This window comes from Hemiscyllium ocellatum, chromosome 17 (genome assembly GCF_020745735.1).
Source record: "Hemiscyllium ocellatum isolate sHemOce1 chromosome 17, sHemOce1.pat.X.cur, whole genome shotgun sequence".
Lineage (NCBI taxonomy): Eukaryota > Metazoa > Chordata > Chondrichthyes > Orectolobiformes > Hemiscylliidae > Hemiscyllium > Hemiscyllium ocellatum.
The window spans coordinates 42,934,898-42,953,806 of NC_083417.1; the positions used below are offsets into that span (position 1 = coordinate 42,934,898).

The 18,909-nt window shown below is 42.6% G+C and overlaps 1 protein-coding gene across 1 annotated transcript; it reads left to right on the top strand.

The window, feature by feature from the left end:
- Nucleotides 1–77: 77 nt before the first annotated feature.
- cnep1r1 (CTD nuclear envelope phosphatase 1 regulatory subunit 1) lies at nt 78–16,046 on the top strand. The gene is made up of 6 exons (XM_060837705.1): nt 78–196; nt 317–388; nt 1,010–1,083; nt 6,009–6,118; nt 12,529–12,583; nt 15,062–16,046. Exons 1-6 carry the CDS (start codon nt 169–171, stop codon nt 15,101–15,103), a joined length of 381 nt encoding a protein of 126 aa, XP_060693688.1. The 5' UTR covers nt 78–168; the 3' UTR covers nt 15,104–16,046.
- Nucleotides 16,047–18,909: the final 2,863 nt, after the last annotated feature.

Consider the following 18,909-nt stretch of genomic DNA (forward strand, 5'->3'; position numbering starts at 1 on the left):
CTCCGCCAATCAGCATGCCGGTTACATGATGGGGGCAAAACCTGCCGCCAGCGACCAATCAGCGGCGGCCTCTGGAAGAAGTGAGGGTAGGTTGACGGAGAGGGGCAGACGACCGGGCGGCAGTGGAGAGGCGGCCTGGGTTTGGCTGTTAGTGCTACTGTAACTACGATGATGAACTCTCTGGAACAAGCTGAAGGTAAATGGTGGGGGTTAATGGTCGAGGTGGGTGTGTGTCCCCGGTATGTGGGGCTGCGCCAGCTGTACTGTACAGAGCCTCCTTTGAGATGGACATTGTTGCCGCTGTCTTGTTCTGCAGATCTCAAGGCTTTCGAGAGGAGGCTGACTGAGTACATCTCCTGCTTACAGCCGGCGACGGGACGGTGGCGAAGTGAGTCTTCCCGGGTGGCGGGGTACGGGGTCTGGGGTCTGACTGAAAAAGGACGCCGGTGGCAGGTAGTCAGAGTTGCACTTCCCGGTGTGGTTCCAGTCGTGAGGATAAACCCCTCAAATACCAACTAGTCCGTGAAACATTCGGACCAAAAATAAAAGGGAGATCCCAAAGTCAGAAATAAAAATAGAAAATGCTGGAAATTCAACCTTAAAAGCACTGTCAAAATCTCACTTGAAACTTTAATTGCTGCCACAGCTGCAGAGTATTTCCAGCATGTGTTTCTGTTCCAGTTAAACAAACAGATCTGGGGAAACAGGATGAATAGAAAATGTCTTTGAAATCACATTGATCTTGCACAACGTTATTTTTATGAACTGAATTTAAGAGCTGAACAGTATGCTAGTCAGGTATACCATCGCCACATTGGCAAACAAAACAAAAACTTCTCGAGGTTCTGGCAACATATGGGCATCTACATTGCCTATGCAGTCAGATGCGAAAAGGAATCCAATCCAATTATCTGTAGAAAAGTTGCATTTTAGTTTCCTTGTTTCTGTTGGAGTAAACCACATACTTTGTTTAAAAAAGAGTAACTGAAGTTCAACCATTTGTTTGCAGTGATTCTCATAGTTGTTTCAGTATGTACTGCCACAGGTGCCTGGAACTGGTTAATAGATCCTGAAACACAGAAGGTAATTTGAAGCTTTTACACATGTTTAAAATTGTCAAAACATTTTGTTGAGAGTCTATAATTACTTGTTTGCTTTTCAGTGATAGCAAAAGTTCATTTACAAATTGTTTATTTAATAACAGCTTGGCTGATTTTTCTTACACATTCCAACAAGTTTCAGGAACGAGTTTTATTAGGGGAAACCTTTTTTAAAAAAAAATTAGAATCTACCTCATTGTCTGGAACTTTGTAAGCCACTAAGTGGTACTAAAGCACTTGAGTAATGGCATTAACATTTCTTAAATGGCTCAAAGTTATGATGACTCTGAATATTTAAGTATTTGTAATGGTAAGATTCACTCTGAGAGATACTGAAACTTGGTTGGGAAACAAGAAAACAAATTTGCTAACTATAAAATTTTGTAGCTTCAACGTCTGTCACAGATCAATCGTTTAATGAATGAACATTAGGTGTGTCTGTTGTATTCGTATTCTGTGAGTTTAAATGTAGCCTTATTCCCCAAATGTGCATGAATTCAGTGAGTTACATCGGTATGTTGTTCATAAATCGTTGTTTGATATCAAGATGTAATGTAAAATGGGTTTCAGTGCAAGATAGCAGGAAATAATTGTCCAGGGTTCCCACTTTGACTATCCATGAACCTTTGTTAGAAACATGGGTGTGGGGACGCTATCACTATTAGCAGAACAGAGATCTCGGTCAAACAAGTTTTAATGACTCAAATAGGAGAAAGTGAGGACTGCAGATGCTGGAGATCAGAGCTGAAAATGTGTTGCTGGAAAAGCGCAGTAGGTCAGGCAGCATCCAAGGAGCAGGAGAATCGGCGTTTCGGGAATGAGCCCTTCTTCAGGAATGAGGAAAGTGTGCCAAGCAGGCTAACATAAAAGGTAGGGAGGAGGGACTTGGGGGAGGGGCATTGGAAATGTGATTGGTGGAAGGAGGTTAAGGTGAGGGTGATAGGCCAGAGTGGGAGTGGGGGCGGAGAGGTCAGGAAGAAGATTGCAGGTTAGGAAGGTGGTGCTGAGTTCGAGGGTTGGGACTGAATCAAGGTGGGGGGAGGGGAAATGAGGAAACTGGAGAAATCTGAGTTCATCCCTTGTGTTTGGAGGGTTCCTAGGCGGAAGATGAGGCGCTCTTCCTCCAGCCGTTGTGTTGCTATGGTCTGGCGATGGAGGAGTCCAAGGACCTGCATGTCCTTGGTGGAGTGGGAGGGAGAGTTGAAGTGTTGAGCCACGGGGTGGTTGGGTTGGTTGGTCCGGTGTCCCAGAGGTGTTCTCTGAAATGTTCCACAAGTCGGCGGCTTGTCTCACCAATATAGGAAGGCCACATCAGGTGCAGCGGATGCAGTAAATGATGTGTGTGGAAGTGCAGGTGAATTTGTGGCGGATATGGAAGGATCCCTTGGGGCCTTGGAGGGAAGTAAGGGGGGAGGTGTGGGCGCAAGTTTTGCATTTCTTGCGGTTGCAGGGGAAGGTGCTGGGATTGAAGGTTGGGATGCTGGGGGTTGTGGACCTGACGAGGGAGTCATGAAGGGAGTGGTCTTTTCAGAACGCTGATAGCGGAGGGGAGGGAAATATATCCCTGGTGGTGGGTTCCGTTTGGAGATGGCGGAAATGATGACGGATGATACGATGTATACGGAGGTTGGTGGGGTGGTAGGTGAGGACCAGTGGGGTTCTGTCCTGGTGGCGATTGGAGGGGCGAGCTCAAGGGCGGAGGAGTGGGAAGTGGAGGAGATGCGGTGGAGAGCATCGTCGACCATGTCTGGGGGGAAATTGCGGTCTTTGAAGAAGGAGGCCATCTGGGTTGTTCAGTATTGGAACTAGTCCTCCTGGGAGCAGATGCGGCGGGGACGAAGGAATTGGGAATATGGATGGCATTTTTACAGGGGGCAGGGTGGGAGGAGGTGTAGTCTAGGTAGCTGTGGGAGTCGGTCAGTTTATAGTAAATGTCCGTGTTCATTTGGTCGCCCGAGATAGAAATGGAGAGGTCTAGGAAAGGGAGGGAGGAGTCTGAGATGGTCCAGGTAAATTTGAGGTCGGGGTGGAAGGTGTTAGTAAAGTGGATGAACTGTTCAACCTCCTCGTGAGAGCATGAGGCAGCGCCGATACAGTCATCGATGTAGTGGAGGAAAAGGTGGGGGGTCGTGCCAGTGTAGCTGCAGAATATGGACTGTTCCACATATCCTACGAAGAGGCATACCTGGGGCCCATGCGGGTGCCCATGGCTACTCTTTCGGTTTGGAGGAAGTGGGAGGATTGGAAAGAGGAGTTGTTCAGAGTGAGGACCAGTTCAGTCAGTCGAAGGAGGGTGTCAGTGGAAGGGTACTGGTTGGTACGGCGGGAAAGGAAGAAGCGGAGGGCTTTGAATCCTTTGTGATGGGGGTTGGAGGTGTACAGGGACTGGATGTCCATGGTGAAGATAAGGCGTTGGGGACCGGGGAAGCGAAAATCATGGAGGAGGTGGAGGGCGTGGGTGGTCCTGAATGTAGGTGGGGAGTTCTTGGACCAAGGGGGACAGGACCGTGTTGAGGTATGCAGAGCTGAGTTCGGTGGGACTGGAGCAGGCTGAGACAATGGGTCGGCCGGGGCAGTCAGGTTTGTGGATTTTGGGCAGGAGGTAGAACGGGCTGTGCGGGGTTGTGGGATTGAGGTTGGAGGCGATGGTTGGGAGATCCTCTGAGAAGATGAGGTTATTATCGATGGTCTGGGAGGTGATGGTTTGGTGGGGTCATGGTCAAGGGGGCAGTAGGAACAGGTGTCCACGAGCTGGCGTTTAGCCTCAGTGGAGTAAAGATCAGTGCTGAAAATGTGTTGCTGGAAAAGCACAGCAGGTCAAGCAGCATCCAAAGAGCAGGAGAATCAACGTTTCGGGCATGAGCCCTTCTTCACGGAGCAGATCAGTGCGCCAAACTACCACCGCGCCTCCCTTGTCTGCCAGTTTGATCGTGGGGTTGGAACGGAGGGAGTGGACGGCTGCATGTTCCAATGGTGAGAAGGGTGGAGAGGTTGAGGCGGTTAATGTTGCGGCAGCAGTTGGCTATGAAGAGATCGAGGGCAGGTAAGAGGCCAACACGGGGTGTCCAGGTGGATGGGGTGTGTTGGAGATAGGCGAAGGAGTCGTCAGAGGGTGGGCAAGAATCCTGGTTGAAGAAGTAGGCGCGGAAGCGAAGGCGGTGGAAGAATTGTTCCTCCCTCAGACTCCTCCCTCCCTCCCTAGACCTCTCAATTTCTATCTCAGGCGACTGAATCAACACGGATATTTACTATAAACTGACCGACTCCCACAGCTACCTAGACTACACCTCCCATCCTGCCCCCTGTAAAAACGCCATCCCATGTTCCCAATTCCTTCGTCTCCACCGCATCTGCTCCCAGGAGGACCAATTCCAATACCGATCAACCCAGATGGCCTCCTTCTTCAAAGACTGCAATTTCCCCACAGAAATGCTCTCCACCGCATCTCCTCCACTTCCTGCTCCTCCACCCTTGAGCCCCGTCCCTCCAATCGTCACTAGGACAGAACCCCACTGGTCCTCACCTACCACCATATACATCGTATCATCTGTCGTCATTTCCGCCACCTCCAAACGGACCCCACCACCAGGGATATATTTCCCTCCCCTCCCCTATCAGCATTCTGAAAAGACTACTCCCTCCGTGACTCCCTCGTCAGGTCCACACCCCCCACCAACCCAACCTCCACTCCCGGCACCTTCCCCTGCAACCGCAAGAAATGTAAAACTTGCGCACACACCTCTCCCTTGCTTCCCTCCAAGGTCCCAAGGGATCCTTCCATATCCGCCACAAATTCACCAGCACGTCAACACATCATTTACTGCATCCGCTGCACCCAATGCGACCTACTCTGTTTTTGTGAGACAGGCCGCCTACTTGCGGAACGTTTCAGAGAACACCTCTGGGACACCTGGACCAACCAACCCAACCACCCCGTGGCTCAACACTTCAACTCCCCCTCCCACTCCACCAAGGACACGCAGGTCCATTGCCAGACCATAGCAACACGACGGCTGGAGGAAGAGCACCTCATCTTCCGCCTAGCAACCCTCCAACCACAAGGGATGAACTCAGATTTCTCCAGTTTCCTCATTCCCCCCCCCCCCCCCCCCCCCCCCCCCCCCCCCCGACTCAGTCCTAACCCTTGAACTCAGCACCACCTTTCTAACCTGCAATCTTCTTCCTGACCTCTCCGCCCCCACTCACACTCCGGCCTATGACCCTCACCTTAACCTCCTTCTACCTTTCGCATTTCCAAAGCCCCTGCCCCAAGTCCCTCCTCCCTACCTTTTATCTTAGCCTGCTTGGCACACTTTCCTCAATCCTGAAGAAGGGCTGATGCCTGAAACGTCGATTCTCCTGCTCCTTGGATGCTGCCTGATCTGCTGCGCTTTTCCAGCAACACATTTTCAGTTCATGACTCAAATGCCAATGTTGTCTTGAATGAGATACTAAAATGTGTCTGTTAGTCTGAATCCATATTGCAACAATCTTCAAATGATAGAAAAATAAGAAAAGTTTGGGGGAGTAGGTATTGTTATTGCTAGAGTTGCTAAAGTAATTTTTGTGTGGTCCATGGATGGAATGAGTTTAACTTGTTACATTTTCTTGTCTTGATGTATTAAATAAAACAATAACTGATGTTTTGTTTGGGAGTTGCTTTCTTTTTAATTACTGTGTTTGCAAAATGTAAAATTTGATATGAGGAATCCATGCAACATAAATAACAGATTTGTAACAAATTTTAAAATATTTAGTACATATGTTTGTTTCTGTAAATTGCTGATGTTATTGATACTTCAAATTTGTTTGATACGATTGCAAGCTTGCCCACTTGATCTTATTTAGAATTGGTATTGAGAAGCAATATTCCTAAAATTCTTCTTTTATATTTTAAATCCTTTTTAGGTATCTTTTTTCACATCATTATGGAATCATCCATTCTTCACGATTAGTTGTATAACACTTATTGGTTTATTTTTTGCTGGAATACATAAAAGAGTGGTTGCACCGTCAATGTATCCTTTTTTCGTGTGTCCTTCAAATTATTATCAGTGCAATTTTTTGAATTGGGAGGGAGATTATTATTTCATTGGAGAAAAGTAATGCAAGAATGGGAGAAAGTCATTCAACCCCTCAAGCCTCTTCCATCACTGCAGTTTGGCAGATGATCCACCTCAATGTCATATTGCCACACTATCCTCATATCATTATTGCTTATAGTAACTCTAAATCTTGTCAATCTCTATTTTGATTTTACTGAATGACTGAGGTTCCATGGTCCTTGCATACAAAATATCAAACATTCACCAACCTTTCAGTGAAAATAATGTCTCATTTCTGGGTGTCCTCTAGTTCTGGACCCTAGCAGCCAGGGGAGACCTCTTTTCCACGTCTCCTCTCTTTCTCTTGCATTTTATAAGTTTTCTAAACACCAAGGAATTGAGGCCCACAATTCTCGATCTCTCCTCACAAAACAATCCCAAAATCTCTGAAATCAGTCTCTGATAAAAGCATCCTCCCTTAGGTCGGGGGACCAGGACTACATTCAATACTCCATGTGCAGTCTCGCCAATTTTCTATACAATTGAAGCAAGATGTGTTTGCTTCTATAAAGGCTAATACTGTTTGCCTTTCAAATTGTTTGTTGCATTTGCATGCAAATTTTCAGTGACTTATGACTAAGTATACGTGAGTCCCTTTGGACATCAACGCTTTCAAATTTCTCAGCTTTTAAAATAACATTGTAAACCTCCTAAAGTTCATAAACCTTAAATTTATATTCCACCTGCTATGCTTTTGCGCACTCACTCAGCCTGTCTCTGTCCCTTTGAAACCTCTTTGCATCTTCTTTACAATGCTCATTCTCTCCAAGTTTTGTTACTTCTCCAAAATGGCGGGGTAAGTGATGGAGTGTTTACAGTACCTTTAAAGTGGGTGAGAGAAAAAGGGTCCAGCAGTGGAGTGGGGGCATGCTGCTGAATCCTGTGGTAGTGTTGGGCCTAAAACAGTGAATTTCTCTAAAACAGTAGAAATGGGTGTCAAGGTTGATGATGGGGCAGGGGTGTTGATTATGTAGTGGGGTCAGGTCCAGAAGGGTGGGGGTTTGGTGGTTGCGGGGAGGTGGTCAGTTCTGGTGACTGGAAAAGAGATCTGTGGGGGCTGTTGGGTGTCAAGCGCAGAGAGGAAGTGTTGGGTTCCAGGGTATGAGTGAGTGTCACATCAAGGTCTAGTTGACTTTTCTTTCCCGAATGTGGACTGAGGTTTGTTGGGGGTCACAGTTTAATAGTAACACAGGAATTAGACAACATAATGAAAAGTTTAACTTATTCTGAATAACTATTTACTTTCAGTAGTACTGTCTGAATTCTCCGATTTAAGTGGAGATTTTGAGGTTTCCAAACTTGGGGGAATTATCCCATGGAATCTTCAATTTCCCATGCAGTTCCTTTTGAATCTGCAAAACGGAATTGCCTCAGGGTCCCATGCACAATGTGCAGTTTCGCTTCAGAAACAACTACCTGGCTGGCGCAAAGTCTAGTCCCAAATTTAGTAAACACATACCACATCAGATGTATAGCATGAGGTCAAAATATTTCAAATTGGAATATAATAGATACAAAGTTCTCATGTTTCACTCAGAGTTGCCGCAATACACTTTCAAGCTCTTGATCCTCATTTAAAAACAGGAGTACAGTAACTGTAGTCCAAGCTGACCAGTGTTGCTCTCTCATTTCATCGGTGTCTTGCAATCAATGAAAAGTAAAGGTGGGCGGCACGGTGGCACAGTGGTTAGCACTGCTGTCTCACAGCGCCTGAGACCCGGGTTCAATTCCCGACTCAGGCGACTGACTGTGTGGAGTTTGCACGTTCTCCCCGTGTCTGTGTGGGTTTCCTCCGGGTGCTCCGGTTTCCTCCCACAGACCAAAGATGTGCGGGTCAGATGAATTGGCCATGCTAAATTGCCCGTAGTGTTAGGTAAGGGGTAAATGTAGGGGTATGGGTGGGTTGCGTTTCGGGGGGTTGGTGTGGACTTGTTGGGCCGAAGGGCTTGTTTCCACACTGTAAGTAATCTAATCTAATCTGGAGAGACTTCAGGAATTGACATTGTTGCTAGTGGAATGCAACTGTAGGCTTCTCATCAATAAGTAAATCATTATCTTGAATTGTGTTGTAGTACAGAGACGTAAGGGTTCAGGTACATAATCACATAAAGATAGGGTGGTTAAGAAGTTGTATAGCAGACTTGCTTTTCATTGCTCAGACTATTGATTGTAGGAGTTGGGGCATTATGTTAAGGTTGTACAGGATGTTGGTGAGGCTTCTTCTGGAGTACTGTGTCCATTTTTGGTCGCCTTGATATAGGAAAGGTATTATGCTGGAGGTGGTTTAAAAGAGATGCACCACGATGTTGCTGGGAATGGAGAGCTTAAGTTACAAGAAGAGGCTGGGACCGTAGGACATTGAGAGATGACCTGTACAGGTTTATAAAATACTGAGTACAGATAAGGTGATTGACAGGTGTCTTTTCCCAAAGGTGAGGGATTTCAAGACTGGGACATAGAGTCATAGAGCTGTACAGCATGGAAGCAGAGCCTTTGGTCCAACTCGTCCATGCCGACCAAATATCCCAAATAAATCTACTCCCAATTCCCAATATTTGGCGCACAATCCTGTAAAACCTTCCTATTTATGTACCCATCCAGATGCCTTTTAAATGTTGTAATTGTACCAGCATCCACCACTTCCTATGGCAGCCCATTCCATACACATACCACTCTATGTGAAAAAGTTGCACTTAGGTCCGTTTTAAATCTTTCCCCCCTCATTTTAAACCTATGCCATTTAGTTGTGGATTCCCCCACCCCAGGGAAAAGACCTTGTCTATCCATGCCCCTCATGATTCTGTAAGGTCACCCCTCAGCCTCTGACATGCCAGGGAAAATAGCCCCAGTCTATTCACCCTCTCCCTTTCGCTCAAACTCTCCAACTCTGGCAACACCTTTGTAAAACTTTTCTGAACCCTTTCAAGTTTCACAACGTCCTTTCTGCCAATGGGGGACTGGAATTGAACGCAGTATTCCAAAAGTGGCCAAACCAATGTTTGGAATCGTTGCAACATGGCCTCCCAACTCCCATAGTCAATGCACTGACCAATAAAGGCCAGCATATCAAATGCCTCTTCACTATCACGCCCAGGAGAAAGTGAGGACTGCAGATGCTAGAGTACCAGAATTGAAAAATGTGCTGGAAAAACACAGCAGGCCAGGCAGCATCCGAGGAGCAGGAGAATCGACGTGTCGGGCATTAGCCCTTCCTCAGGAGGGTGAGAGGAAAAATGCTTAAAAACATGAGGGGCAATTCTTTTCGTACAGAGTAGTTCATGTGAGGAAGGGCTTATGCCCGAAATGTCGATTCTCCTTCTCCTCGGATGCTGCCTGGCCTGCTGTGTTTTTCCAGCACCACATTTTTCAACTCACTATCACATCTGTCTGGTACTCCACTTTCAAGGGACTAACAACCTGTACTCCAAGGTCTCTGTTCTGCAACACTCTCCAGAACCTTACCATTAAGATACAAATCCTGGCCTGATTTGCCTTTCCAAAATATAGTACCTCATTTTTATCTAAATTAAACTCCATCTGCTACTCCTTGGCCCATTGGCCCATCTGATCAAGGTCTCGTTGTACTCTGAGGTAACCTCCTTCACTGTCCACAACTCCAATTTTGGTGTTATCTGCAGACTTATGAACTATACCTCCTATGTTCACATTCAGATCATTTATATGAATAATGAAAAGCAGTGGACTCAGCACTCATCATTGTGTCATACTGCTGGTCACAGGCTTCCAGTCTGAAAAGCAACCCTCCCTTTCTCTTCTACCTTCAAGTCAGTTCTGTATCCAAATGCCTAGTTCTCCCTGTATTCCATGTGACCTAACCCTGCTCATCAGTCTACTATGAAGAACGTTGTCAAGTGCCACATGGATCACATCCACCACTCTACCCTCATCAATCCTCCTCTTTACTACTTCAAAAAATTCCTTTAAATTAGTGAGACACAGTTTCCCACGCTGAAAGCCACTAATCAGTCCTTCCTTTTCCAAATTCATTTAAATCTTGTCCCTCCAGATTCCTTCCAACAATTTTCCCATCACTGATTCAGGCTCACAGGTCGAAAGGTCCCTGGCTTTTCCCCACCATTTTTCTTAAGTAGTATTTTTAGGCTCAGAGGAAAAATGCTTAAAAACATGAGGGGCAATTCTTTTTGTACAGAGTAGTTCGTGTATGGAAGAACTTCCAAAAGAAGTGGTGGATGCAGGTACGTTACAGTAATTAAAAGAATCGTAGGCAGGTGGGGCTAGTTTAGTTTGGGATTATGGTTGGACTGAAGGATCTGTTTCTGTACTATTTGACTCTATCTCATTTTGTTTATTTTACAGTTCGTCAATAAAATGTATTCTCATTGCAATTTTTAATGTTCTTTAAAATGTTCATTGCTACTTACAAGATGCTTGTAAATATAAAATTTTACTCCTTGGTTAATTGTTATGATGGGACCAGGGTTATGTGACAAAATGATTAGTGATGCATAAGGTATGAAAGGTTGAGAGTTACTGCTTTTGGTGATGCTAACATCTTGCTTCAGGGTCATTTTCTCACTCTCTGTTCTAGGTGCTGCTGACTGCTGCAGATTGTTGATGCATCCACTGACTTTGTAATCTTTTTCAATTTAAAAATATATGTCCAGTTCTTTTGCTATTTCTTTGCTCCTCTTTATAACTCTCTCAGCTTCTGACTGTTGTCTTTATTGATATTTTTCTGTTCACTGAAATATAGAAGCTTTTACAGTAGTTTCTATGTTCCCTGCAGAATTTGACAGAGTCAGCGTGGATTTATAAAAAGAGAAATCATGCTTGACAAATCTGCTGGAATTCTTTGAGGATATAATTTGTAGAGTTGATGAAGGGGAGCCAAAGGATGTGGACTTTAAGAAGACTTTTGCAAAGTCCCATATAAGAGCTTAGTGTGTAAAGTTAAAGTTCATAGAATTGGAGATAGTGTATTGAGATAGATAGAATACCAGTTGGCAGACAGGAAACAAAGTGTTGGAATAAATGATATTTTTTAGTGACCCACAGTGACTAATGGGGTATTGTCGGGATCCATGCTGGGACCCCAACTATTCACAACATTGGTTCCCTCATTTAAATAATTACCCAAATATAACATCTCCAGATTTGTACATGAGGCAAAGGTGAATGAGAGGGTGAACTGTGAGGAGGATGTAGAGGTGCTTCAGTGTGACTTGGATAAGAAGAGTTAATAGGCAAGTGCATGGCAAGTGAAATATAATGTGGGTAAATGTGAGGTCATTCACTTTGAGAGCAAAAATAGGAAGGAGGGGAATGTGCAATGAGATCTGGGTGTCCTCCTATACCAGTCACTGAAGGTCAGCATTGCAGGTGCAGCAGAAGGTGAATGACATGTTGGCCTTCATAGCGAAAGCATTTGAATACAAGAATGGAGATGTCCTGCTAAAATTGTGCAGGGTATTGGTGAGACCACACCTGGAATATTGCATGCAGTTTTGGTGAGGATGGATGCTCTTGTTACAGAGAGAGTACAGAGAAGGTATACTAGACTGATTCTGGGGATAGCATGTATGAGGTGAGGTTGAATATATTAGCAGGAGTTCAGGAGTATGTTGGGTGGGATTGCATAGAAACCGATAAAATTCTAACAGGACTAGACAGGGTAGATGAAGAATGATGGGTAGTTCAGAACCAGGGGTCACTGTCCAAGGATACGGTGTGAATAATTGCAGAGTCAGATGAGAAGTTTCTTCACCCAGAGCGTGTTGAGCCTGTGGAGTTTGCTACCACAGAGAGTCGAGACAAAATATTGTATAATTTCCACAATGATTGCATATTGTACTTGGGGCCAAGGGGATCAGGTATATGCTGAAAAGCAGGAACAGGTTATTGAATTGGATGATCAGCCAGTGATCAGGTGGAGCAGACTCGAAAGACCTCTTATTTTCTGTTCCTACGTATATAAGGACTGAGGACGAGGAAGAGGAAGGGAGAAGGTATTCAAATGTATACAAAAGTATAACAGGAAATACCTTCTGCTGAGTTAATTCTTGTTTTCATTCAGTGCATTAATACTGTGTAATATTTTTGTAATATAAGTAAAGAATTCAATTGAAGTTTGCATATATTTGACTGTTACAAAACCAATTGACGCCAATATGAAACATAGCTTTATAATACAATTTTCTTTACTGTGTTCTGTTGAGGAATTTGTCATTCTTAGAATTAATAACTAGTTTCTTACGTGGAGCCTCTCAAAGAACAGGACCAATGTCAAGAGTCTCTAGTTTTAATTGATGAATACTTAGCGTTCCTTAACATGTTACTTGCAGCATTGCTGCAAGATGTCGAACTGTTTTGGCAGAATACAATATGTCTTGTGATGATGTAAGTATTTGTAAACAAAGTCAGACTGCCTGGGGAATGCATTAAACCCCATATTGTTTTATCTTTAAGTTGAAGTCCTGACTAATTTGAGTTAGACAATCATTTGCTTTTTCTGTATAAGTGAATAAGTATTTGAATTTTGGTTTGTTGCTGGTTTGAAACAAAACTGTTCTAAGACTTAGGAGTTTTTTTTATATATTTGTATGGATTTTTCTTTTTAAAAAGATTGTTTTAATCTTTCTTTAACTGCATGAGTTAAAAACCCTCTGCGTGAAAAAGTTGCACCCTAGGTCCATTTTAAATATTTTAAACCCATGTTCTTCAATTTTGGACTCCCCTACACTGGGGAAAAACCTTGGTTATTCATCCATGCCCCTCATGATAATATAAACCTCCGCCTCTGACACACCAGAGAAAACAGCCTCAGCCTATTCAGCCTCTCCCTATAGCTCAAGCCCTCCAACCTGGCAACGTCATTGTAAATCTTTTCTGAACCTTTCCAAGTTTCACATCTTTCCTATAGCTCGGAGAGCAGAATTGCATTCAGTATTCCAAAAGAGGCCTAATCAATGTCCTGTACAGCTGGAACATGATCTCCCAACTCCTATACGCAATGCATTGACCAGTGAAAGCAAGTGTACCAAACGGCGCCCTCACTATCCTATCTAAATGTGACACTACTTTCAAGGAACTATGAACTTGCACTCCAAGGTCTCTTTGTTCATCACCATTCCCCACGACCTTACCATTAAGTCCTGCCCTGATTTGCCTTACTAAAATGCAGCACATCATTTATCTAAATTAAACTTCATCTGCCTTTCCTTTACCCACTTACCAATCTAATCAAGATTCCATTGTGCTCTGAGATATCCTCCTTCGCTGTCCGCTACACTCTTAACACTGTCCACTCTTAGTTAGATTTGTTGAATTCCATACTTTCACTCTTAGGATGAGCTTTAGAAGTGTATTCATTATTAAATGTAGCCGTAACTGAGTCCAGCTAGCTATTATAGTCCTGCTACTGTGACCTTTCAAATTGGTCCAAGCCTCAAATCAGTAGTTTTAGGGGATTTAATGCAGTTCAGAGCTTTGTATTTTAATTGTTTAGAAACAATATGAATCTGCCTTCTTGTGAACTGCTCAAGAGGTGATTGCTTTATTTGTGTGTTCCTACACCCTTTGACAAATTCCTAGCTGGCTGAATAGGAAAGGAGCAATATCACAAACACACTTCATCAATGACTTACTTCATTAGTTACTGAATGAGGCATCAAATTGAGTCAGTGATGATTACTTTCAAATTCACTTATCCTTTTCAAAATATCTGATCTAAAATCAACCTAAAATCTGATTCTAATCCAGCAATTAATGTGGAATAAAATCAAAGTTTTGGAGAAATTCAGGTCTGGCATTACCTGTGGAGAGAGAAACAGAATTAATGTTTCTCATCGAATTTGATTCTTCTGTTTTATTTCAGATCTCTAGACTGTACAGCATTTTGCTTTTATAACCACTAACGTGGGTTAATGACTTGATTCATCTTTGGCAATGAGACTGTTTGTCTTCTCGTATCGTTGGAAGGTTGCATCTGTTGTCCCTAGGTCTTAACTATGCCTTAAGAAACAAGGACTTCATTCTTCTCACACTTGTCTAATTCAGTGGGAATGTTTTATAAGCGGATTTGTTACATCATTTGTTTGAGTTTCTGACATAACCACCACCCAGTAAAGTGCTAACATTTAGCAATAACTGATCTGTCAGATTTTGGGCATACGTATACCATAACTGTAGTGCATAACAATTTCCCATTGGTACCACAATTATAATGTAAAAGGAACCTCATTCTGGAGTCAGGGCCAGCTCTGACCTAACACTAAAGATAATGAGGGAAATTGTAGGGGTTGAGTGAAACAGAAGCAGTAGTAGATAGAGGCAGAAACTAACTAGAAACTATAAAATAGAAAAGGGAACACACTTACCAATATCGAAATCTTTGACCTGATGAGCATAACATTTTTCGAGATAAAACAAACAACTTTGGATACTGGAGATGTGAAACAAAGTTTTCATTGAAGGGTCACTGGACTCGAACGTTAACTCTGTTTTCTCTCCACAGATGCTGCCAGACCTGCTGAAATTCTCGAGCAATTTCTGTTTTTGTATGTTTTAGATTTTTAGAAATACTGGCTTTCATCCAAGTAAAGCAATTAATCTGATTGTCAAGAATAGCCTGAGGCTTGAGGGAAGGTACATGGTTGTGCTTGTATCCCCATTTGACAGTGTTTTGTCCATGATATCAATCCTTCTACCTTGAACAACATTACTGTTAGTTTGGCTTATGAATCTGTTTTAATTTGCTGTTCATTTCACATCAGGGATGACTTTTCAAGCTATCAACTATTTTATGCAGTAAATCTTTTGTTTTCTGAATGTTTGAAAACTTTTTTTTGTAACTTCAATATTTTTTAATCTGTCTAGACTGGAAAACTAATATTAAAGCCCAGGCCCCATGTCCAGTGATGAATACATGTGCCAGTCGTACCGTGGCATCTCGGGGGGAAAAAAAATCTAAGTTCAGTTCAACTGTGACACTGCACAAGTCAATAAATGCACTGTTCATTTTCATGTCAATATTGGAATTTTCAGTGAAAGTTCTCTAGAACAGAGAATAATCTACAGCAATAGCAATGCATTTTGTAAAATCTGGTATTGCAGCTAGCAGTTTAGAGATTTAGGATCACTTGGTATGAAATACAATATTAAATTTGTATTTAAATCTTGCCAGATTACTTTAATTTATTAGGTTCTAGGTTCTTTATATTTTAACTTCTGGGTTGGACTGCTCATTTTATTATGGATAAGCTTTTGTAACTATTTTGTGACTCAGACTCAAATTACAACATTAAGGATTTAAAACTGTGACCAATTCCCATTGTGAATTGGGCTGAACTATATCAGGAATTGTTCCAACAAGATTGCTCAACCATTGTTGCATGCCTTTGTTCTTTTAAACAGTTACTTTTTCTTCTTTTCGTGTATAAAGTTGAGATGTTCTGTTGCTACGTTACCTTTACTGTTCAACAGGCATTTGTATCTTTATTTTACTTAGACCGAGTTGATTCAGAAATGGATCAGCAAAGCTTTGGTTGAGACCTTGAATTTTTCAATCTGCTGAATTGTGTTTTGTACAAATTTATTTATAGGAAGGGATCATTTGTTTCATTTGCCATGCAAACTGTTGCATATAAGGTTATAATTTTACTCCGCAATTATGCAGTCTGTATAACCATGCAGAAACGATTGTTTCAATCTTGCCGTCGTTTATGTTATCTTGCATTGTAATTCTGGATTCTGTTGCAGTTCTACTCTTGCCTCTTTGTATTTTAATGACTGATTTAAAGTTTTTAAATTGTAAAAACATCATGACTTTGTAAATGCTTTTCAGGCACTTGAATTTTGTCGACCTGTGTACATAGCAATAAACAATTTATATGAAAATGATTGCTTGATCATAATGCAATTATTGTTTTAATTAATCTGTTAATCTAGAAAACTTCATGAATAATGGATTCCATTTATGAAAAGCCAGTACTGTTGTGCATGAACTACAGTTAACTCCTGTTGGACACCAGGAAGACCAGAGCAATTGTATGAAGTATTGCCAAAAGCTCTGGTACTTCCTTCATCCCCTTCCTTGGCTGTTCATCCAGGCTTTATGTACTCAATCTTGTGAGAAGATGAACTTCAAATAATACATCACATCCATTCTTCACCAAGATTTTATTTTAGCATCTTTACAACATTGCCTGTTTCCAACACACTGCTGTCAAAATATATCATGATGCTTTTAAGAACATTTGTCATTTTTTGATCAGTTTCACCAGTACCTTTGCCAGGTGACTGACTCCTTTCTTCCTCAGATTCCAACTTATTTTAAACTTCACAGCCTGCTTCTTGTCAATTCAGCCATCGTCCCTTATTCCTGGTGTAATGACACAATCTCTTAAAGCATTGAATTAAAATTCTCGACTTTGCTTGTTTCTCTTTACAGGCTTGCCTTGTGCTACTTTACAAACTGCTTCCAGCTTTCCATTCCCTCCTGTGCCCTCATCTTCGGGACTTAAGCACTCCTCCTTTCCTTCAATCCCACAAGTAGTGACTGAGCTTCCTGATGCTTGGGCCCCATTTGAAACATCTTTCACATTCATGATTTTGGTTTATCTCCATCAATGAATGTTCTCTGAAAATGAATAGCTCTGTACTTGGAGAATTTTTCAACCTTGTTTGTTTGCATTAAAGGAATAAAATAATCAACATTACGAATTTAAAGACCATACGGTACAAATTTAGAGAAGAAAAAGATTCTTACGACACTATGAATCTACTTACATGAAGCAATCATTTGTAATGCAAACTCTTGCATGTGAAGGCTATGATTTTACTCCTTAATTGGAGACTGAAGCAAAGGTCACAGGAAATTGGAAGTTATTACTAACTTTGTGCTGCACAGCATGATCAGCAGATTACCTACTTGCTGCCAATGGTGAGAGAGAGACCACATTTTGAAATTTACTGGGTGCCAATTTAGGTCAGTAAAGTAACCAAACCAAACTCCTTTTGGTCACAGGAGTTGTAAGTAAGGATATGTGCATTAGTTTCGAATGACTCAAGTTGTAGAGTAGAATGTGGGAGACTGGTTCAGAGTTCTTTGGAATATTCAAGTCTAGAGGTAACTGACGATCAAAGCAGCAGGGGCCCATATAGGTGCTGTTACAGAGGTGGTAATAGCGTGTTAGTCATAACACATGGAGCTGGAACCTCACATCTGTCAAGTGTGAAACTAAGGTTGCCAACAATCCAGATCAGCCTCATAATCACCAGAGAGACGGATGGAGTTTGGGTTGGGAATCATTTATCGCAGGAACTGAAAACCAGGACCTCAGTCTTCCCAATATTTGTTAGAATAATTTACTACTCCAGTACTGCACTTTTGATGGAATTCACTGAATGGCAGCACATAGATGAGGAAGTGGAGCAGGTCACAGTTTCATCCTTGAGGGAAATTGGATGTAAACTGCATGGGTGAAAGGAAAAGCTTTTGCAGGTGAATATCTGGTTATAAATGGAGAGGTGAGAGAGGATTGAGTTGATCTATCCAACTGGATCGCAGTGGAAAAACATTGGAAGAAAATGTTATGATCGAATCAAAACTATGCTGATTAAAAACAACAAATTAAATGCCCAAGTTATTTTGAAGTAACATAAATACAAAATATAAATACCGCTGATCCTGAAATAAAATCATTCTAATAGAAATGTTCAGCAGGTTTGACCCGAGCTTTTACTAGTTTCAGTTCAGTGACCTTTCAGCTAAGCACACATGGAGCTTTGACATAACAAGAGATTCTCAGAAGCGTTATGAAACAAAATGTGGAGCTGTGCCGGGTGAAGATGTTAATAACATAACCCTATCGAAGGTCTTAAGGAATATCTTTAATGATCTGAGTGAGGCAGAGAAATAGTGATGTTTAAGAAGAGAAATGTGGAACTGAGACATTTGGCAGCTGAATGCTTGATAAAGCAATTAAATCAGTGGTGTTGAAAAGGCCAGAATTACACAAGTGTAGTTATCATTTGAGTGGCTTAGTGCAGGTTGCAAAAATGGGAAAGGGTAAGACTGGAGCGATGAAAACTAGAATGAGAATTTTAAAATTGAGGCTTTGTTTATTTGGGAGCCCCCACAGATCAATGAGCACAGAGGTGGTAGGTAATGAGACATGCTGTGAATTAGGATTTGGGCAGCAAGAATTTTGGATGATCTCCAGTTCAGTGGAGGTAGAACATTCGAAAGCATCTCAACATTTGTTGAAATTATTAAATCCAGAGAAGGACATATAGATTAGATTAGATTACTTACAGTGTGGAAACAGGCCCTCCGGCCCAACAAGTCCACACCGACCCGCCGAAGCGCAACCCACCCATACCCATATATTTACCCCTTACCTAACCCTACGGGCAATTTAGCATGGCCAATTCACCTGACCCACACATCTTTGGACTGTGGGAGGAAACCGGAGCACCCGGAGGAAACCCACGCAGACACGGGGAGAATGTGCAAACTCCACACAGTCAGTCGCCTGAGTCGGGAATTGAACCCGGGTCTTCAGGCGCTGTGAGGCAGCAGTGCTAACCACTGTGCCACCGTGCCACCCACTATATAGTTTGCAGTCAAATATGATCTGGTTTTGCTAAGAGTTTAGTAGAGTGGTATGAATCTAAAACAGAGGGATTCAAACAGTCTGGGAAAGGTGGGCCTGGTAATACTT

What these genes read in the sequence shown, in the direction of transcription:
- cnep1r1 (XM_060837705.1), top strand. Translation starts at nt 169, where the DNA reads ATGATGAACTCTCTGGAACAAGCTGAAG. An exon ending in CTCTCTGGAACAAGCTGAAG is followed by an intron (nt 197 to 316) that starts GTAAATGGTGGG and finishes CTTGTTCTGCAG; the next exon opens with ATCTCAAGGCTTTCGAGAGG. An exon ending in TAGATCCTGAAACACAGAAG is followed by an intron (nt 1,084 to 6,008) that starts GTAATTTGAAGC and finishes AATCCTTTTTAG; the next exon opens with GTATCTTTTTTCACATCATT.